The sequence below is a fragment of the Antechinus flavipes genome, chromosome 6, assembly GCF_016432865.1.
Source record: "Antechinus flavipes isolate AdamAnt ecotype Samford, QLD, Australia chromosome 6, AdamAnt_v2, whole genome shotgun sequence".
NCBI classification, from domain to species: Eukaryota; Metazoa; Chordata; class Mammalia; order Dasyuromorphia; family Dasyuridae; genus Antechinus; species Antechinus flavipes.
In genome coordinates, this window is record NC_067403.1 from 2,799,797 (window position 1) to 2,822,700 (window position 22,904).

The window sequence follows — 22,904 nt, forward strand, 5'->3', positions numbered from 1 at the left end:
CATGTCAGTGGCCCCCGATTCTCTCGTGTCCAAGCAATCTTGCTATTCTACTCAAAATTCTTCAGGTGCTCCCCGATGTCCAAGATATAAAGTGCAAACTCCTGATTTATGACACTAAAAAGGCTTCTAAAATCTGGCTCCAGGCTTACCCGGTCTGGCCTTTCCCCTTCGGACACTGACAGTCCAAACCAACTGAGCTGTCTTTACTTCTAGTTCTCATCCTTCCTCCTGCCAATGTGACTGCTTGAGCCACCCTCCATACCTGAAATGGACACCACCTCCCCAAATACTCTAGTTGTGGGAGCCCCTCTCTCGAGACCCTGCTTAGAGCCCATCCTTTTCCCCACTCCACCAAAACTAAAAACACTCTTTCCTCAAGTTTCTCCTATGACATCTCTCTCATCTTACCTTTTTTCAGTTATTTTGTACATATCCTGACCCCACCCCAAGAGAATATAAAGTTGTGGACGCAGAGCCTCGGCTGGGTGTCACAATACACAAACAACCTAGAGCGACTCGGACATAGAAACACTTAATGTTTGTTGAACTAAACAAATGTACATAAAATAGAGTATTAGGTCCTATCAAATAGAAAGGTAATTTCCATTTATTAACTTACAATACATGAATTACAAATGCATATAAAGTCTTTTTTGTGCAAAATATGTAGGCTTTAAAAAAATATATATCTATATTAAAATGCTGAAAATGCAAGTCTTATTTTTGAAAAGTGTAAAAATAAAATTTTGGAAACACAAGTTTTACCCTGACTGGGGAAAAATGCTCAGGAGTCAAGTGTGTAGCAACATATTACCTCAGAGTTTTCAACAGCATGTAAACCCTCTGGCCCTTGTGCCTCGAGCCGTTACGTGCCAACACGTAAGGCAGTAAAAAGAAACCGGGATCTGTAGTCCGTGTTAAAAGGCCGTGAAGACCCGAGTGAGCTGTTCTCCCCCTCGGACCCTAGGCTTCGTCTTCTGTTAAACGAGAGGGTGGGAGACGAAGGTCTCTCAGATTCTGCCCCATCTGACACTCGATCATGGATGGATCACTGCAGTGGGACGAGGGGGAGGCAGAAGTGGGAAGAGGAGACTCTCAGCTGGGTTATGTATAAAATGGAGCAGGGGTCTTCAAAGGTCCCTCGCAGAGACCTCGGCCTGGGACTGCCCCAAGGATCTGGGTCGAGGGTGAAATGCTAACCCGCCTTTCTCCACTCCCAAGCTAGAGACATTGGCCTTCTCTTTTACGATGTTGAGCATGGGGCCAGCGCTCAACAATCCGCTTGTGATCTCACACTGGCAGGTTCCAGGTCGAGCGAGAATCACCGATACAGGGCGTTACTGATCTAACTCACTTTCATTTTGTAACGTCTTCATCGCCAAGCCCCAGAGAGTCATGCTGGAAAAAAAGGGGCCTTCGGAGCCGCGGTTCGGGGCAGGTGATGGCCGGCTGCTCAGGGCCTCGCTGCAGTGGCCGTCGAGAGCCGCCACAGGGGAGCGCATCATGGCCACGCCATCGGCCGGCAGAGGCTCCTCCGGGAAAGCGTAAGGCTGCGGCGGCGGCTCCTGAGTCCTGGGCAGCTTGGCAGCATCGAGGCCCAATTTCTCCTGGTCCGGCCCTTCGTTCTGCTGAATCATGGATCTCAACTTGCAGTAGGAACCTGAAGAACCGCTCCCAAATTCCCCTGAAGAGTTCCCTCCTGCGCCGACGGGGAGCTTCCCAGACGCCGGCCCCAGGGCCACCGGGCCGTCCTGGGGCAGAGGGACGGAGCTCGGGGACTTGTCCGGGGCCGAGGCTGGGCCGGCCCGTGCCTGTGGGCCGGCGGCCGGGGGGCTTTCGGCAGGAGCCTTGCAGTGCATCTTCTTGTGGCGCCGCAGCACGGCGGAGCGGGAGAAGCACTTGCTGCACACTTCACACGCGTACGGCTTTTCTCCGGTGTGGGTGCGGACGTGCCTGCGGAGGTCGCCCGATTCCCCGAAGCATTTCCCTGCAATGGGGACAAAACAGAGGAAGACCGAACTCTTAGACGCAGCTGAGGCACGATGGACGTGGCTCTCCTCACACGGGGCTCTGCGCTCACCCAGCACCCGCACCTCTCACTGATCCTGTAAGCCTAAGAGACGGAATGGCTGGTGTCTGAGGACCAGCTCAGCACAATTTGGAAGGGCTCCTCCTATTACCGGGAGATTCACTACCAGTTGTATTTTTTTTTGGTCACAGTAACTAATGAAATGGTAGACTAAGTTGTGACGGGGCTAAGCTCAGTGCCAGAAGCGTCTCTCTCTCCTCCTCTACTGATTAAATCAATGTTTTTCTAAAAAAATTAAAGTACATCTGAATCCATGGAAATAATGGGATCTACTGATTGATTTTAACAGCTATGTGACACTGTAGCAGATTTGGGGCTATGATGTGTCCTGAAGTCAGTCAGCATGGGAAAAATTAGTGTAAATATATAATTCAAGGACAAAAAAATCAAGGCTAATGCAATGATTTCAGAGCTGTTGGAATTCATGGTGAAAAATACTCTCCACCACGCAGCATAAACTGCAATGGGTCAAATATTAGAAAACCTCTTTTATCTGCTGATTAGTCAATTAATCAATATCATTAGCCAATCTCAATTCTCCAAAGCAGTCAAAAAAAAGAAAAAAAGAAGAAAAAAAGAAAGCTTTTATGATGCCCCAAGCAGATTTCACATAAATTTTGTTCTAAAATTTGCACATTCATTCATTCAGTACATCATCTTATTTAGGCAAGCTTGATCCCCAACTTCTCAGCATGCATATGATTAGAAATGGCAAATGAAAAAGAAGTCACACGATCTTGTTGCTAGACAGGTGCACTGACAAATGGAAGAAGGGGCCCCAGAACGATGACACCCCCCTTCTCCCCAAAGCCACTGACTCTGGGGATGGTTTGCCTGGCACACCTCTATAGGCTCCGGGACACAACATTCATAAAGACACTCAGCTCTCAAGGTAAGGCTGTGTTTTGTTCAGCATCTTCTGCTGGAAAGATGGAGAGAACAGTCAGAAGGCCTGTGTTCAAGTCTTGTCTGACCTGTGTTGCTTGGGTAACTTATCTCCCATGCCCCACACAGCTCCTGAAAGCTCTAAGACAACAAGAGCTGCAGCCCTGCACCGGGGGGTTTCTGCATCAGGAGCGACAAATGCTGAGAGTGCAGATGCTGGTTTGGCTCCTCCCCCTCCCCAAATCCTCTGCTTAAGGAAGCTGCAAAGAATTGATTACATCTTAGAACAAAATTCAAGAAGGGGCCAAAATAATGGCATTTAATAGGGATACCAGTTGACTGTTCAATAGGAAGAAAAGACACATAAGCTCAATGAAGAGGTAATAGGGGAGATCAAAACAAAATGTTCCCTCAGAAGTCATTGTTGGGAGGCTTAATAGTGGCTTGGAACTTGATGATCAGAGAGATAAAAATGGAGAGTCTTCAAAGGAGAAAGAATATATGGAATCAAGATGAGGTGGTTGGGGTATATCTTGATAGGGAGATAGAGCCTTTATTTCCAGAACAAAGGCAGTTGCGCAAGTCTCATCTTACTAAACAGTAAAAAGACTTCCTTGAAAACGAAGGGTATGGTTTTCAGATTTCACTAAATTAGTAAATTTAAATGTTGACCATTTTTGACAGTCTTAAAAAAGGAACGGAGAAAGGAAAACAGAAGCAAACAGGAACTAGAGGAAGAAGGACAAAAGCAGGGAAGGAAGGTGGAGGGAGGCGGGGACCTGCTGCAATCCATCAGGAGCTCTGTCACGGCCCCCAACCCCAGCCTATCTGAGGGGGAGCAACTCTTCAAGAGGTCCTGCCTACAACCTGGACCCAGCACCGTGGTGCTGATAGGATCCAGTTCATTGGCTACAAGAGAGAAATTACGCTGAGAAAATTCAAGCACTTCTCTTACGGTCGGGGAATTGGTATGAGAGCCAAACTCTCATTGGAGTTTGGCAATCTGCGGCTCTTTAGCCGCTCTGAGACTCCAGGCACCATGCCGTCCAATGGATGCCCTTGGCAAAGACGCCATTCCCTTCTCCAGTGGTGCCTTGCTGGGTGAGTCCGCCAGCTAGCAAGTGACCGAGTCTGGCCTCGAGCTCAGGTGTTCTGCCGCCAGGCCCGATCCTCTCTCAGCCCAGGGCCTCCGCAGGCCTGGCAAAAATGAACCGCTAGTGTGTACGCCAGAAGCTAATCTGTGTTATCCAGGTGCTAAAGGAAGGAGAATGGCTTCTGCTTAGTAAAATCTGACATTTGTGGGCAGTTCTCAGTGGCAGGATCTCTCTTAATCCTCACAACATCCAAAGGCAGTTCTGATCCCGATTTTCTCGAAGAGGAATTGAGAGGGAGAAATCAAGGGGCGTGACTGGCACCACAAAGTGAGCTGGTGTCTGGATGCAGAAGAAGACAGGGCCCGTCAGAACGGGGTACTCACCGCACGCCGAGCAGCTGTACGGTCGCTCGCCGGTGTGCCGGATTCTGTGCTTGACCAGTTTGCGCTGCATGTTGAAAGACTTCCCACATTCATCACAGGTGAAGACTTTATCCGAGGTATGAGTCTTCTTGTGCTCCTTTAAATTGCTGAAGTTACTAAAACCTAAAACAGATGCGACAGAGATGAGCTTTGGATGCTAATCGGCGATCTCCACGAGAGAACAGTGAACGTTCTGCTCTTACCTCGACCACAGATGTCACACAAATGGGGTTTTTCTCCCGAGTGAATAATAATGTGACGTTGGACATCCCCGGAGGCTGCGAATCTGTAATGGAATATGAAAATTCAATTAATGATGTTTCAACATGACTATGAATCTTCCTAAGTGCATGTCACTGAGGGAGAGGTCGGCCTGAATTCTTAATCAGAGTGTGATCGAGTGTACGAAGCTCATCTTTATGTAAAATTGGCTTTTATAAGAGAAATTAGGACTTGACGTAGAGAGGCGTGGACAAAAGAGAGCTGCTTGAGAAAGCTTTCTGACCCTGTTTGATAGACTAAAAACCAAAGCATTCTGCTGTTGAGCATCATTATTGCCACTAGCTTTATTCTTGAAAATATTTTTATAAATTATAATAATGATTAATTATTTGTCAAAAGAACTTCAAAAATTTTACAGGTTAAAATGCAGTATGAAATAAGATATTCACAAATAAAATAGAACAGAGATGATCTGAAGGATGCAAACAAAAGCAGATACTGCCAGAGATCCAAGATGTAAGGCAATGAGGGATCTTTTCTATCTAATTTATAAGATACAGAACCAGGTGCTACATATTTATCATCATTGTGAGTACCATTCCTAAGAGAAAAATAAAATAATTTTTTTCAAATAGAAAAGAAAGCCTTCCTGGGCTGGTCCCTCCTTTCTTCGGGACTCCTTTCCACATCTCTTAAACGAGGCATCTGGATGAGCCGGCCCACCTCCAACATCTTATGGTTCTGTGAATCAATTCTTACATCTAATCACGTTCCCAGATGTGCTCCCTCTGGATTTCTGATGAGAGCATGTGTGCACCCGGAATTAAATGTCAGAGCCACCCAGTTACAAAGCCAGCGTGGGGCAGGGCTGAGTCTGAATCTGGCTCTCAGGCTAGCTCTTGGCCCACTGTGACCCACTGTCCCCCCAGAAGCAGGAATACCAGCTTCAAAGCTCCTTAGGAGTCATCGTACAGTAGCCCTCTAAAGGAAAACCACATTTTAGCACTGTTCTTACCTACCCTTCCCTACGAACAACATCAAACACTGTGTTTCAGGGAAACCGAGTAACGACAGAAAATGGAAGAAGCTCATCTAATGGCTTTCAAGGGAATACAACATATGCTTAAAGGGAATACTGTGGTACAGACACAGAAATCACCCCAGTACCAACCTTTTCCCACAGATTTCACAGATGTAAGGCTTTTCACCAGAATGCCGACGTAAATGAGTCTGCAGATTACCTGCCTGCAAAGGAAACAATGCCAGGTTTTTAGAAAGACCCCACGAATGCAGAAAGATACTTACAAATGATGATGAAAAACCCCAAATGCCCACCTCCAGCTGCTAGTCTACGCTCTTGCCCAAAGACGCGAGGCCGGGAAGGGCCTTGGCTGTGAGAACCAAAGAGCAGTGAAGAACCTACTTCTGCCCGGAGGCAGGGGCACAGTCACTCCCCACAGCTCCAGGAGCTTGGCCAACAGTTGGCAATGGAGTCCCTGGTCTAAAGCGTGAGCACCGTGTGAGGCAATGACCGGGCAGCCAAGGGCTGACAGTGGGCCATGAGCGCTCCAAGAGCTGCGGGGGAAGGAGACAAGCCCTTAGAGGAAGGAAGGAACAGAGAAGGAAGCTCGGTCCGATCCAGTCAGTGTTGCTGAGGCGGCAGAGAAAGACGGCCCTGGGAGCACTTGGGAGGAGCGGCCGCCATTCCTGCTCCATCACATGAGCATCCCCATCAAGGATGGACTGGAGCAGTCAGTGGGGCAACAGAGAAGCTCCCATAAGGGGGAGGAGGGAGGAGCACAAGAGGGACAAAGAGCCTTGGGCTAGTATGGAGGATCCGCTCTGAGATGGGTGGGGGTCACATGAAAGGAAGGGAGAAGGGGCAGAAGGGCAGGGGCAGAGCACATGCTGAGTGTATGCAGTGTGAAGTGTCAGCTAAGAGATTCCTGAGCTTCTCTTGGGCACAAGAACTCCTACAACAGACCTCACCAGGCTCATCCCACATACAAGGGGAACAGCCAGGACGGAGAAGGTAAATGCTGTCACCTAATCTTGGGAGAAAGGAACTGAAATGGAGACCTGTGACTGCCAGCCTCGGGTCCGAAGGCCTGCTGATGCCAGAGTGGACTGAGAGGCACAAGGGTCAGGAGGCAAAGTGCCAGCCAACACCCCATGAGGAGAAACCCCAAGTGGAAGGGGCTCCTTGGGGAGGCAGTGGGACTGCCAGGTGGTGCTGTAAAGAGCAAAGAGGGCCTAAGGTGCCACGGCTCTTAGGTCCTTTCCATCAGAGACAACATAGTTAGAGATTCCCAAGTGGTCATTTAATTTTTTTTCTATAATAGGATATTTTTACAAAAGAAGCTGATTTAATTCTGACATATTTTTCCTTGATAAGTGCAGTTCCATTCAAGAGGTTTATCATTTTCTACTAATTTACAAAATGGCACCCAACCGTCCATGCTGCCATTTACATCTGCTCCCCAAACTAGAAATTTCACAAAGGCTTTAAGTTAGTGGAAACAATGATGTTCTTGTAAAAAAAAAAAATCAATATCAAATCGCAAAGAATAACAATAAAAATAATACTGCAATGGTATCAAGCGTAAAAAACCAAAAACCAAAAAAAAAAAAAAAAACCTCTTGCTTTTTTTTTGGTCTCCAACCATGATTTAAATGACTTCACAACTATCATAACTTAGCAAAGAAAGTCTTCTCGATGCATCACCTCCTCAAGTTAACATTTATTTTAAAAATTACTATTCTAATTGTGGCAATATGTATGGAACTGCACATGTCTAATAGATTGCTTGCTGTCTAGGGAGGGAGGTAGAGGAGAGGAAGAAAAACTTAGAACACAAGGTTTTGCAAGGGTGAATGTAGAAAACTATCTTTGCATGTATTTTGAAAATAAAAAGCTGTTATTTAAAAAGAAAACTACTATTCTATTGTTCAGAAATCAACTGGAAAAACAGAATCCAGAAGTTCTAAGGCACAGGTAGTATTCCCAGAAATGATTCCCAATAAGTGGATAGCAGACAATAGCCAAGAGTAAATATGAGGGGTTTTTTAGATGTAACGCTCATTAAAGATACAAATACAATCCACACAAACTCTGTGAATGGACATGTACACATTTCCTTAAATGCTTAAATAGTGTGTTTTTACATAAAACTCCATAAAATACTGTGTTTTTGGTTTTTTTTGGAGCGGGTAGAGATTCTGAACCCCTGATTCCACAGGTATAGAAAACTTCCTCCATCAGTAGAGACTGAGAAGCTTTGAGGCTTTAGATTTTAAGAGCTGCCTGGGAAGGAGGCAGTGAAAGATTAAGTTGTTGGCCCATCATCACACAAAGAAAGTAGATAATTTTTAAAAATGTTTTCTGAAAAAATACACTTGGCCCACATAGAATGAACAGCACCACAAGGAATCTTTACAAAAATACATCACTTTTGTCTGAAAACAGAACACTTAATGAGTTTCTCTGACTAAGAGGATGTGATATTCCTTTTGAAAGATCAATCTCTTTTATACTAGATTAAAGAATTGAGCAGTTACAAAAATCTATAAAACACCATCTGGTCAATTATTATTTTATATTAGCCTGCATTTTGAAAGCCAAAAATTATAATAGAAAATTATGAAATCTGCTATGGTTTTTGGGGATCTTTTGATTTTTAAAATCTTCTTTTTCTTTCAAATAGATCACATAACAATTGTTTTTTAAAAAACATTTTCCATTTAAAATTGCAACATGATAATATCAGAAAAGCTTTTTCCCCGATAGCAATTTAATAAGGAAATGCATTATGAAATTTGCTTCATTTTTGAAAATTACCCCATAGCTACATCATATACTAATTGTATTACTATGTTCTTTCCATAGTGCACAGATTTTACTTTTGAGTTCTCTAAGATTCTGAAATTTCTCAATGTGGTCACAAGCCCTCTCGGGCTTTGGAGTCTTCACAAGTGACTGCGACGAAAACCATTAGGAACTGTGGTCCCCGAGCTGTTCCCAAAGAGCACCAATGACATCCCTGCACCTCTCATGGAGACATTTCCAGCTTGGAGCATCTTGAGTTCTGTCTTTGCAATGTTTGTGAAACCAGAGTCCCGTGAGCCACATTTGAGAGTTTAGTCTAAGTAAAAACCTTGTCATCTTCAGAGCTGGAAGGGGCCTTTTACCGATGGTTCTTAGATTGGCCAAGTGTGTTATCGCCAATTGGGGCCCAAGCAGCGGGAATAACCCGCGAACAAAAGTACCCGACTGAGCTCCAGGTGGAGCCAGGGGTTCTGTGTGCTAAGTAAAGGCGAGTCCCTAGTGGGTTTTGTGGAGGGAGCTGCACTCTAGGAAAGGGCTTCCTTCTGCCTCTTACGGGGGCCTTTCTTCAGCTCGGGGCCTTTGCTACAACTCCCCCAGAAGAATACCAGACATTTAATTTTTGTGTCTGTATAGATCCTCTACTACTATAGGCAATAAACATTTTTTTTTTGGCTGAATTTCACTGGAGAGATATTGGAAGGAAGGTGGCCAGGGAGAGGGCCATCATGGTAACAGAGGATCGGAATAACAAGGGCCCAAATCGGGGTCACCAGACCACAGATCGGCCACAGGAGCAGCCTGAGAAGGCTTCCGCTAAGACACGGCCCGCTCCCAGCTCAGAAGGCGTCTGGGGGGCTCGCCCACAGCACACCCTGGGGGTCAACTGTGTCCTCTGGCTCCGGGGGCACTTCACCCACAGTGACACTGGAAAGGGCGGCACATTTTTCTTCCTTCAGGAGGCTGTAAGGTCCTCGAGGGAAATGACTATGTCTTGTTTATCTTTTTATTTCCTGCCAAGCCTAAAGAAGCTTTAATTCAGCGAGGTGACTTAGGAGTACTAAGGCAGAGTCTGCCTGGAGAAGGAAGGTTCAGTGCTTCCAACCTCTCATCAAATGTGAGGAAAATAAAAGGTAGCAGGGGGGCTATGAATGGGGAAAGGGGAGATGAGCAGGGCACCCTTGGGTCAGGATGGCCAGACATCCTGCAGACAGATGGAAACGAGGGATGAGGAGGAGGCAAAGAGGGCCAGGCTTCCCCCCAGCACACTGGGTATCAGATTGCTCTGCTCCGTTCTTCCCTGTTCAATTCTCCAACCACCATCCGCTCTCCCAGGTTCATCCTTTGTGTGCTGAGCCAGCCTCAGAGTGCTTCCTTTTGCATCATCTCTTCATTCTCCATCTTTCTTCTCCAAGAGCTTTCTCCCCCATACTCTGGAGCAACAGTTTATCAGACCAGGTTCTGTCAGAGTTTTCTCCGGGTCATAAGCTTCTTGAGGATGAGAATGGGGGTCAGTGCTGTAACACCCTCAGCCCCTAACAAAGCCCCTTCTACCTACGGGAGAACAGGAAATATTTTACAAATGAAAACCAGATTTGGAAACGTGGTTGAAACTCTGGGGCTCCATTCCGTTTCCAAGGAAACACCAAGGAGAGGAAAAATGGACAAGGGATGGAAGCTGGAGAACGCCTTGGAAACCGGCTTAAGTCAGCTGATAAGAGGGGCCTTGATCTCTTGGGGCCTTGGCTGCTTTACATGGAAGGAAGAACCTAGATTAAATCTTTAATATTCCTTCTGGCTCTTAACTGATGATTCCGCAATACACTGGGAAGACAAGGAAGAAATCATAAGAGAGCCAAAAGCAGCACCAAGAAGTCTGATAAGGAAGGAGGGGACCAGACTCGAATGTTAGGGAAATGTCAAAGGGGTTCGGCCTCTAGGCCCAAGAGCAGATGCTCTTCAGCACCTTCACCCCCAAAGTGGGGAGCAGCTGGTACTTAATAACTGCGCATTAATCCATCCTAAGAAAAGGTAGCTGGCTAACTGAAGCCAAGAGAAGCTCTAAGTGGAGGTGAGAGGGCTCTGGCAGTCATTTGGGGACCCGTGCTCATGCCATGAGACTGAAAGAAATGGTTCTGGCTCTGAGGGGGCAGGAAAGATAAGTCTGGCAAGCAGCTGGGACCACAGCTGGGAGAGAACAGAGAGGCTGAGAAAGGAAGCATCCCTGAACAGCCAGAGGCAAGAGAAAGGCACAGGGGGAGTGCCAGCAGAGGGGCCTGGGGACACCCAGCCCCCTCCACCAGTGAGGGTTTGCCCTTCCCCGATTCTCCAGCCTCGGCGCAAACAGCTTCGAGGTATTCCAGAACCCTCTGCCCTCATGAGGCAGACCTGCACTCCAGATGTGCTGGGAGCCCACACTGGCCCAAGAAACCCCCAAAGGGAGCCTCCTAAAGTGTTCTGAGCTCCTGCCCACCCCCTGGCACGCACTGGCACAAATCGCTCCTTCCAGCAGGACTCACCAGTCAAGCAGGGCTTTAACCAGCCAGCCAGCCGAGCAAGGACCAGGGGCCGTTAGCACCAAAAAAGGGGTACACGGGGGTCTCTGGAGTGCCGTGCATCCAGACCACGTCCAGTCCACAAGGGAGCCAGCCGCTGGGGAAGGCTCAGTCTATGGCCACTCCCAAATGCCGTTGTCCTCTGGGTGGGGGCCCCCTGCGGAGCCACAGGACAGCACCACTGGGCAGCAGGGGCCTCCAGCCCGGGGCCAGGCTGCTTCTCAGAGACAACCCAAACATGCTTCCGGGCTGTGCCTCATTGGAAGGGGTGGGGGGAGGGAGTCAGGCAGGATTGAGCCTTAGGATTATAAAAGTTTATTCCCCTGAGAAACAAATTTTCCTTCTTATCCCTCATAAGAGAAACAGAATTTTTTTTTCCCTCTGAAATTATCTGTATCCTTGAAAACTAGAAACCCTTTGAGCGGGAGCATACAAGAAAACTGCAAAGCCTTGTCTCCTAAACAGCGCACAGATAACTGTTTTACTTGTACTAAAAATAAGCAACACACTCAGATTTCCAGTAATTAGCTGTAAATAAAATTTTTCCCACCTGGGAGAAGTGTTTCCCACAAATGTTACATTCAAAAGGTTTCTCACCTAAAACAAAAACAGAACATGGAAAACTGTTAGTAGTGACGTGTAATCAGTGACATCTTTGAAGAAGTAGCTCTTGTGTAATATTATTAAAAAGGGCTTTAAAATAAAAGTAATATTGCTCCTTAATCATTTATGTATATCCACAGTACCTCTCTCTGACTGGACAAAATGATGACTTTTTTTTTGTAACTAGTTGTTTCCCTTTAAAAGTAATCTATCTGGTCCAAAATAGCCTTTTTATTTATTTAACTTTTTTTGCTAGACAATTGGGATTAAGTAACTTGCTCAGAGTCACACAGGAAGCAAGTGACAAGAGTCTGAGGCTGGATTTGAACTCAGGTCCTCTTAACTTGAAGGCCAGTGCTGTATCCATTGTGCCACTGAGCTGCCTCAAGCTACTGCCTTTTGCTAGAGCAAAGTACTGCCTTTAAATCATGCCATCTGGATATGTATGTGGGATAAATAACATCCTATTTTTCTCATTTCCTTCTTATTAAAGATTTCAAAATATAATGCTGAAGAAGAGATGATACATTTTCTATATTGTGCCCTCATCTTTAGTATTGAATTTTTTTCTTCCTGCTCTGATAAAAGTATAGTTCATTGGATTTAGTAAAACTACAGTTGACCATCATAAGTTTATGATGTTTTTATTTGTAATTCTTATTGGGAGAATAGGTTGGCTTTGTGGATGATAGAAAATTTTTGATCCCTGGCTGTTTTCTATTCATTTTTAGTTCTGAATTTAATCCTATAGACTTGTCTGGGATAATGTGATAATAGTTTCAAGGATAAATTAAAATTCTATTACGAGAAAAACAGTAAGAAAACTGGGGTCACATATGGCCCAGCCTTATAAATGATTGAGGTCAATGCCCGTTCTTAACAGAGTACCAGATATCTCGAGAGATTTATTTCCTTTTTGACAAGACTCTTTGCATTAATTTTGATCACACTGTTATTGCCATTCAAAAGATGTGCCTCCAAAGTAAAAATATAATTTTGAGCTGCCTCTGGAACTACAAAGATAAGGTTTTCAATGTCAAATGTGTATGTGCAAATGCACAAGATGGGGAAAGGAGAGAGAGGGGGAGAAAGTGACAAGAGAGAAAACAACACAACTGAAATTTTTTCTATAATTTAGAGATACAAAAGTTTAAAAGTTCTTAGGACAGAACCGAGGGTTAGACAACTTTTCTTTATCTTTAGGACAGAATAATTTCAACCTAGTAAACAGCAAAAGAACTAAATCAAGACTTGAGAAATCTAGGGGATAAGAGGAAGAAAAATATATCGTGTTAGTTATTTCTTGTATTGACCACAAATCACAGTTATTTCCATAATCATTGCCATAAAAACATCCTAAAAAACATAACACTTCAGAAGCCCATAATATGCTTCTTATATCTTTGTGAAACACTTATTCTAAAGTAATCAACTTTTGTTATAGGAAGGCAAGGTATACTTTATAGAACTATTCCATAACACTTTATTTTTTAAAAGATCAGGTCATTCTGAAAAACAGAAGAGGAAAATGATATCAGTTGACCAGTTCCAATCTACGTACATTAGTTCATAATAATACTCATTTTAAAATTAAAATTTAACAACTGGCCGCTCTAACTCAGAGTCACCAAGCCATCACAAATGGTTTATCAGACTTGGCTTATCAGAAATCAAAAGATCTCATTTTTTCCTGAATTGTAAATTATACAATTAAAAATCAGTGCAAATTGCAGCTGAGAAATATTCAACTGAATAGGATTAAACTGAAAAAGTCTATCAGAAAATATGAAAACTTAATGACATAGAAGGGAATATTTCTTTTAAAAATCAAAGATTTAAAAGCTAAAATGAAACAAAAATCAAACATGATAAAAAGATGCCACCTCTTCTGTTCAGGATTCGGAGAATGAGTTGTAGATTGTAAGATTTAAGAACTGTACCTGCAAGCTAAAAGTGAAATTGCTCCCTTTCAGGTTGCAAAGAATCTCTGCAACCATAAGCCTCATCAACAAAGAGAAAAACCGTTCACAAAACCGTGACCGAGCAAGACTACGTCAAAAGCGTTCATTCTTTCACACTAAAGGCACTGTACCTGTATGTGACCGTTTGTGAAGCTCCAAAGTGCTCGGATGTTTAAAAGGCTTCCCACACAGTTCACAAGTGTATTGTCTTTGCAACTGAAGACTTTGGGTCTGGTCCTTCAAGCTGATGGTGCCCTCAATCCTTTCAATCTCGGCAACACAATCGAAATTCTGCGAACTAATGATTTCTTCCGTGTCCTTTCCTTCAGTGGCCGGACCGCTGGCTTTCCCGACGGCGCTCCCACTCACGAGGGGCGAGTCTGCCGTTCCCTTTGCGAGGCTACACGCCGCTTTGGCTTCCGGTGACTCCTGGGCCACCTGCTGTGACTTCAGGAAGCTCAGTTTCTGGAGGTGGATCGCTTTTTTCAGTCTCCTCTGCTCGGCAGGCTGCAACGACGTGCTGTCGGGCTCCGGGTCGGGGGCGGCTTCACTCAAAGGCTGGGCCAGGAAGTTGGAAGGCAGGTGTTCCGAAGACTCCAGGACACATTCGGAGGGACTCACGGCACAGTCGGGATTTTCTACAGAGTTGAGGTCGGTGCCTGCACCAAACGTAAAGGGCTGTTCCATGACTCGCTCGTGATTGGAACAAGAAGTTTGTTTATAGAACTGTTTGCTATAAAAGTTTCTAAGCTTGTAATAGTAACTGGACTGCTTCAATGGAAGCTCCGTACAGCAGCCTTCCACAGCACCAGACGCCGTCTGCTTCGGTCCTTCCCCTGAGGGATGGTGGAGATGAACGGGCGCTGGTCCGTGGGAAGGCTGGTCGTCCCCGGCCCTCGGAGGCTGGCCACCGGAGCCACACTCGTGCAGCAGATGGGCAGGGTAGTCCTCACTCAGGACCCCGCCGCCCTCGATGGCCAGAGCCCCGTGCAGGGTGAACGCACTGTTACCGGGCAAGCTAGGGGGCGGTTCGGCAGTGGCGGCAGATTTTAAAAAGGCGTGGCACAGAGTCAGGACGTTCTGTACTTGTAAACACTGCGCTATGTCTAACATCGTCTGTATGTTGTCCGGGTTAAGATCTAGGTGAGAAGTGTACATGAAGTCCAATATCTGCCCTATGCCTCCCACATTCTTAATATCCAAATGAAAAACATCATTCTTCTGGCCTGAAGAATTCTGAAATAAAGTCCTGATGAAAGAAAGTACATCTGTTTATAGGGTAAAAGAACACGGCTACAACCTAACACTCTTTGCTCACAAATAATACCCAAATAAGTCCACATTAATAATTATCATTCTACAAATAGAAAAATTAAATTTTTTAAATTTTTTAATTTAAATTTAAATTTTTTAAAATCCCAGATTTCTAACAATTTGGGCAAATTAATATAACTATCAAAAAGGATGGAGATGTCACTATGAAGTCCACACTTAAAACTTACCACTAGTTTTTAAAATTCAAACTATATGTGAATCCCTGACAAAAAACATGGAATGATATAAACAGTCTCAGAGGCAGGAAAACTTGGGTTCCAGTTGGGCCCTCCACATCTTGGCTCGCCTTTAACCGCTACCTTCTTAGTACTCCAGAAATGCTCTAAGATTATAGTTTACAGAAGAATGGCTAACCATTACTAAAAAAAGGATTTTGTCTCATTAGGGGACCTCCCTGGGCAGATGGTATCATAGGTTTGGACAAAAAAATATAGATGACAAATCAATAAATACAAAAAGGCTCAAAGATAATTTTTAAAGATACCAAAACCTGCTTAATGCCTATATATCTAAAACTGTCTCATGTACTATAAATTTCCATGATAGTACACATCAAAAAGAATACACATTTTTCCCTATTTTGTTATCCTATGGGCTTTCAAATCACCGTGAATTATTTTAATGTACAAAATACAGAGACACTTCTGAATCTATTTAGAATATCTACTGGCATGCCTTAAAAAGTGTGCTTTCTTTTAGGATATATGGGAAACAAAAGCTAAAATGTTTTTGTCAAGGACACAAGAAAATTGCTCTGACCTCTTCTTGGAATGACAGTATATCATAAAAACACTAATGACAGATACTCAATTTTTTAATTCCCAAAGAATGTGAATTGTTTCTAGATCACTGGAACTGTTCACTAGAATATAAAACATTCTCAAATATTTCACAATTATTTTTATTAATAATCAAGTGCTATTTTTATGATATCATCAACAATTAGTTGAAAAACATTTTAGGCTTTTATTAAAGTGAGAACTCACAGCTAAGAAAAAGTAGTTCAGTTTTAAAAATGCTTCTTGTATATGAATCTTAAAACACATACCTAAAATATTGACTGAATGAAGCTAAAACATTTTTATGTGCTTTAAAGCAGACTCCTTTGACCACAAGCATACAGTCACAAAGAAGGCCTTGAATCCGCTGCTCGTGGAGCTGCTGAAGCAGGTGGCAGCTGTGACTCGCAACAGGATCCATGCTAAATCATTTGAGATATCTAAAATAAAATTAGAGAAAAAATAAGATTAATTCAGAGAATTAATTTTTTAAAATTCACTTAAAAGCTCAAAGAAAGAAACTTTTGAAAGACACTAAAATTGAGACTTGTTTTAGTGAAGCCATCTCCCTTCCCAAAAGGAGACCAAACATTTCTCTCAAACGAAGCTGAAAGAACAGCTTCTCATCATATGCGTTCTTGTGTCTCTCCTTCTCTTCTTCCAAGCTGTTCCTGCTGCCTTAAGAGTGCACCTTCTTTTCCTCTACCTCTCAGAACTCTCTCTTCCTTCAAGGCTCACTTGTGGCACTCTCTGCATGAAGTCCTCCCCAGCCCTCTTGTTGGTCATGCTCTCTCCCTCCACAATTTTCCTCAGAACAGATTTATGTATATGCCACATTCCTCATCTTATGGTACCCCCAGAACCTAACACAAGTCTTGCATAAAATAACAACTAGCACTTATTGCATTGGATCGACATCCAAGTGGACATGTCCTTAAGGTGACTGGAAATACAGGCTTAGTCTTATATAACCCAGCATTAGGGAGCAAACTTGGGAATCAGCAGATAGAAGTGAAGTCTTGGCCCCAGGGTCAATGTGAAGTGTAAAGGGTATCTCTCGGTTGACTGCTTGCTAACTAGTTACAAAGTACTGATGCTGCCCCCCATTTCCAAAAAGGCTTCTCAGTTCTCTTCCCAGCTCCCCTCAAGCCTCTCCTCCCAGGCCACCAATGACCTGAGGCTCCCTAGTAGCTCCACAGAGCCATCCTCAGCTCTCCACATTCTCTAAGCAGTACCCACTCCTTTCCCCCTCCACGTGTTGCCCAAGGGTCTGATCTCAGCATCCTTCTGTTTCTAAACAACCTCACTCACTGCCTCTCAAGGATTAAATCCCCACCGTCCAACACCACTCTCGGTCTTTCTTCTGGGCTCAAATATGCACTTGAAGGGCTGGAGAACATTTCTACCTGGACGCCTCATCCCCCCAAACCAAGTTTCTTTTAGTACACTCTCTAATGCTCCTGACTTCAGTATTTTTGTCAGCGGAGCCATTAACCAGGAGAAAAAGCATTTATTCGGTGCCCACCAAGTGTCAGACACAGTACGAAGAGCTTTTTTACAAATATTTCATTTGATTTCTGCAACAATTTTGGGGAGATTTCCCTCCTCCATTCCTCAATTTTACACTGGGTTAACAGTGACTTGCAAAGGATCACACGGCCTTAAATTCCATTCTTCCTGACTCCAGAGCAGCGCTCTATGCCCCATCCTACCCACTCGATCCTCCCACATTTCTGTAAGTGCTTGGGATGTCTCTCGGTGATTGTTAATCTTCCGTGTTGCAAACTCTGGAATTCTTTTATAAAACTCTTCCTTCTCCCTGACTTTTCATATCAGTTTCATCTTCCTAACTTGACCATTTGCTTTCCCTTTCTTTTCCCATTGATACTCTAGTCTAGGCCCTCGTTGTTGTGGCTCAATCACTGGGGGGAATTCTTGGTAAAGACACTGGATGGATCGGCCGTTTCCTTCTCCAGCTCATTTTACAGAGAAAGAAACTGAGGCAAACAGGGTGAAGTGCCTTGCCCAGTCATCCAACTAGCCTCTGAGGCCAGATTTGAACTCGGGGCCTATGCTTCTTCAGCTACTAAGACCCCTTAACTAATTCCTTGAACTGCTCTATTCTAATAGGTCAAAGCAGCTCCACTTTTTTCCATTTCCAGTCCTTCACATTACTGCTAGATAATCTTTCTTATAGATATGGGCAATATTTGTTGAACTAAAATGACATCCAAAGGATAATGACCTAGAGACAGGAGAAATATAGGGCTTTCTTGTTTAGCCTATCAGAAACTGAGCTGCTTGAATCTAAATGTGGTGACTCCCCTACCATTTGTGATTTAAGTCATTATAAAAAGTCTGAAAAGCTATCCAATTTTACATCCACCTGTCCTTTTGCCAGCTTCATTTATACACGTTCTTGGGATGATGTGGCTAAGCTGGATCTCACACCAAACTTTTAACTAGTTGTTTGAATGAATGGAAGAAGGATAAAGCTTTAACGTAGAGCTTCCCATGTGCCAAACTGGGGATACAAATACAAATACAAGGAAGTAAGACAGTCCCTGTTTTGAAAGAACTCACATTCTAATTGGGGAAAACAAGTCAGAAAGGGAGCTGGACCGTGTAAAGTAGCACAGACTAGAACTGCCTTCTCAGTATTATTTGTGCTCTCCTCCTCCACAGAGTTTTACAAGTGTCTGTCTGCTAATCTTGTACTGTTTTGTTGCAATGTCTCTTTAAAACCAAGGGTGTGTAGGCTAAGATCACTTCTAAGACTCCTGACAGAATGGCCACTGCTTTTTACTAAACTTTTACAGGAAATCATGACAATAAAGGTCAATGTCTTCCCCAACCTCCCCTCATACTTTTTTGTTATCAAAAGTTAATTTGTATGAGTCAGATTAAAGCTTTCGGAATTTTTACAATGTTTTCTCATCTTTATCCTTTCTTCCAATTCATGTTGATTTAAATCTTTGTCCTAACAAATCTGATAACACACAAGAAGCTAATTCTGAAAAATTTCCATCAAGAACTAAAAATTTCCTAACATAAAGTAAATTTCCACCTTTTGACTATAGCATTTATTCTCATCCTGCACAGTACCTTCTGGTTCTTCAGATATTCATGATGTAAAAGTTTACAGTTTCTGAATACTGTACAAGCTTCCCTCCCATTCCACCCCACTCATTTCTTAAACCTTACCCATACTGGAGAGAATAAATGAGAAAATGCACCTCTCTCCCTTATTTTCAGAGCAAGAGACTCAGCTCAGTTAATGTCTCTATTGCCTTTAATCTCTCTCTCTCTCCTCTCTCTCATAATTCTTTGCTACAAGGAAAGTTTCTCTGCTTGTGAATTCTATAAAATGTGATGTCCCATTAGCTCATGAAATACTTTATTTTCCTTTTGGGAGGTTTTCAAATCCATCAATTGGTAGCTACCCTATTGATGATGCTCTGATGGGTAGTTTAGTTTTCAGAATGAGACCAAGACAAAAAGTCTTTCCAGATCAGAAGAACTTTGGTTGAGCTGCCATACTTTTCAGTAATTCAGTATAACTTTCATACTATAACCAGAGGAAGAATTTGTGGAGAAAGCCCAGTTAAAGTCTAACTCAAATGTCATCTCCATCAAGTGTTCCTGGATTCCCCATTGGTAATGACCAAATAGAGTATCTGGTTTTCGCTTCTCTAATATGCTACAAATGTACAATTACTACTTAGTAGTTATCTATGTTTAATCTCCCTACTACAACACAAGTTCCAAGAAGTTAAGAATCATGTCTTGTCAAAACTTTATATATCCCCTACTCCTCAGTTAACAAATCTTAATAAGAAAGTAGTAAACTACTTTTTAGGTGATGAGTGGCAAAAGTGTTTCAGAAAATATAGTCTAAAATCAGAAAAAATAGGAATTGAAGGAATAAAATCAAATCTGCTGAATTTTAACACATTTAACTCTTTAAAATCTGGCTAAGCCTCAATTTCCTTACTTGTATAACTGGGATAACAACATCTATAGGGTCTACTTTTCAGGGTTACAGTGAGGATTAAATGAAATCATGAAAAACCCATTGTAAACCTTTGTCTAATCATGACAGTGGTGGTCCGGGGAAGCCCAGAGGTCTCTGAAAAACCTTTCAGAGAATCTACAAATTCCAAACAAGTTTTTCAAACATAAAAAATACTTACAAATATAGCCCACACAAACAAAAACTCTTTGGAAAGATCTTCAGTAATTTTGAGTAGTATCAAGGGATACCAAGAAGCAAAGTTTGAGATCCATTTCATTAGAGAAAATCTCGTCTTTGTGAACCTGAAGACCAACTACGAAGGAGTATTTATGCTTTCTAGTTCTATGCAGTGTTTTGTAGTGACTAGTGGAGAGCTATTCACAGCCACGAAAGAAACCCAATGAATCTCAATAGGGCTAGAGGCCATTCAAAGCACACATGTGTCTTGGTGAAATCTTCCAGATACTCACATGCTGCTGTCATTCTTTTCCACACGTGTGGTCCTTCCAGCAGGAATGACTGGAAGCCCTCTTGTATCTGTATGCTACCTGCAGTGACAGGGACAACAGGCTCCTGTGTGACTCACCACCGTCGGTCTGGTCTCTCATTATCTCTGGAACAGTTTCTTCCCTTGCAAAGTTAAATAGCCTTAATACTTAGCCAAATTAGCCCCTGATCTCCAGGGATGCTATCAATGATTTCCTATTTTGAATTTATTGGCCTACAGGGATTGCTTACAATACAAAGAGGATCCACATCAGCCATCCTGCCAAGCCCAAAGCATGGCATCTGGCTGTTTGCTGGCTGTTTGCTGGCTGTTTCCATGACCTCTCTGCCTCCCTATCTCAATGGGGAATCCTGGGCACTGGGACCATCGGGGTGGGTGACATTGTTCTTGTCATGAAGTCGTTCCCTGATTATCACACAACTTGGCCTCTTAGCAGCAAGTTTTAGACAGATATGTCTTCCTTCCCTCAACTCCAAAATCTGGAGACATCAGCCAGTCCCGAGGCATTAAGGATTGTCTAATTAAAGAGTCAATCTGCAAAATATTCAAAATTGCTGCCACTAGGGTGTTGGAATCCTTACAAAGTGTTAAGTCATTAGAATTGATAGAGACAATAATTATCTAATTTAGGATGGTTCAGTATGATTGGTCTGATCCTACAAGGAGATGTTAGGGGCCAGAACTTGAAACAAGGTACTAAGTGGAACTGAGGAGACAATGTTTAAATGTAGTTTAGCATTGATTGAATCCTACAACAAATAATGGTTTCCCAGTGATAGAATGATTGGTGTGTACTCAGCGTACAGCATATAAGCAAGAAGCTCTCGGGACCAAAGAGCACTCTGGGAGATTGAGAGCCAGGAGTGAGTGGAGGCGTCAGCTGAGAAGATTCAGAGAGAGCTGGAGGCAGAAGCTGGCAGACAAGCTGCACGGGCTCTTGGAAGCAAGGAGGGAGACAGGCCTCTAAGAAAGCTGCCCGGGCCCAAGGAAAGAGGTAAGACTTGAAGGAGAAAACAAACGTTTGGATCTTAACAGCCGGCTGCATCTGGGGAGATGATGACTTGGAACTGAAACTAAGGCTGCCTCCCCAAGAAACCCGCTCCGGAGAGCCATCATTATATTTTACAGAAGAGAACACCACACTAGGGCAATTCACACAAGAACAGATGTCTCGCAAGGTCCTTTTCTCCTGGGCAGCTGATGACACAGTGGCTACAACAGTGAAGTGGGGAAGATTCAAAGCCAGCACTATCTAGACAAACGTATTGGGCGGGACCCTGAGCAAGCCACTTCAGTGGTCGTCCCAGTTTCTTCAGCTGCCCAAGGGAAACAGCCATAGCACCTCCCGGGGAGCCAACTTCTGCAGAACGTGCTCAGCGCAAGGCCAGGCTAAGCCAGGTGGCCCAAGACCGCTTACTCCCTGTGTGAAGGCGCTTTCTGCTTGCGGGGGCACCTTCTGCTCCCACTCTGTCTCGGTCCCATCTCAGGAAGACGCCAATCTGTCACCTCATCTAACAAGGCGCCGTCACGTGGCGAACCCCCTCCCAACATTCCGGAGCCCCCGGCCTCTGCAGGCCGAGGTTCAGGGGCCGGAGGGGGCGGGGCGGGGCCCAGCTGCTCACATCTCTGCACCCAAAATCTCTGTCTCTAACCCGCGAAAAGGGCCCACGAATTGTCAACCAGGGAAAAAATCCCTCGGTCTGAGGGGACCCCCAAGCCAGCTTCACGGCCTCGAGGACACGGACTGTGGCGGGGAGGCCGTGGGAAATGAGGACAAGGGGTCCTGGCGGGGGTCTCCAAAGAGAGGCCCTCGTGGCCGGGGCCCACGCCGCCAAAGCCTTCGTTCTCCCGAGTGACAGAGAGTCCCAGAAAGTCCAGCCCCTCACCCTCTTCTCCGTGACCCCCCACGTGCACGGGCCAGGGCGGGTTAGCCACGTGCTCCTCCTCGCCCTGCCTCGCGTGACGTCATGGAACTTCGGTTCCCCCGCCCTGGGAGATGAAGCCCTTTATTAACAGAAACAACTAGAATTTGACTGGGACACGGGTGCCCCCACCCCCACCCCCAGCATCTCCATCTGCCCGAGCGCTCCCGCCCTCCCCTTTTCCGTTCTTGTCTCCGGTGTCACAGCACAGGCTCCGCTCCTGGGAGTCCCACGCGCGGGTTCACCCCGCGGCGCCCCGAAATCTAGAGCAGTTCGTCCGTAAACCCGGGTGGCCGGGCCTCGCCGCCCAGTGGGTCCCGGAGGCGGCCTAGGCCCCGCCTCGCGCGTCCTCCAGCGGTCCCGCCCACCAGCGCCTACGGTGGCCGCGAAGGACCCTGGCTGACCCGCGGCGGCGGCTCGCCCGAGCCTGGAGGACCGTGCCGGGACGCTGAGCGACGAAGACCTTGTTTTCCAAGGGCCCTCGGCCGGCGCCTGAGGGACTTCCTTACCCGTCCGAGCAAGCTGGCGCCCTCCTCTGCCTCCTCTCTGGGGTTCTTCCGGCTCCGCCGGTGGCCACTCGGCCCGGACCTTTGACAGCACCTCGGATCTCCGAGCACTTCCGTCAACGTCACTTCCCCGCGAAGCGGATGGGGCCGGGAGAAGCGGCCGCGCGCGCATGCGCGCGTCCTCC

General features: G+C 45.0%; 1 protein-coding gene across 1 annotated transcript; it reads right to left on the bottom strand.

Annotated features, from left to right (window-relative positions):
- Nucleotides 1–579: 579 nt before the first annotated feature.
- Nucleotides 580–22,836, bottom strand: ZBTB49 (zinc finger and BTB domain containing 49). The gene is made up of 8 exons (XM_051967187.1): nt 22,723–22,836; nt 16,038–16,208; nt 13,786–14,903; nt 11,641–11,687; nt 5,884–5,957; nt 4,694–4,776; nt 4,452–4,613; nt 580–1,987 (listed from the first exon to the last, which is right to left on the bottom strand). Exons 2-8 carry the CDS (start codon nt 16,187–16,189, stop codon nt 1,338–1,340), a joined length of 2,286 nt encoding a protein of 761 aa, XP_051823147.1. The 5' UTR covers nt 16,190–16,208; nt 22,723–22,836; the 3' UTR covers nt 580–1,337.
- Between the last annotated feature and the right edge of the window lie 68 nt (nt 22,837–22,904).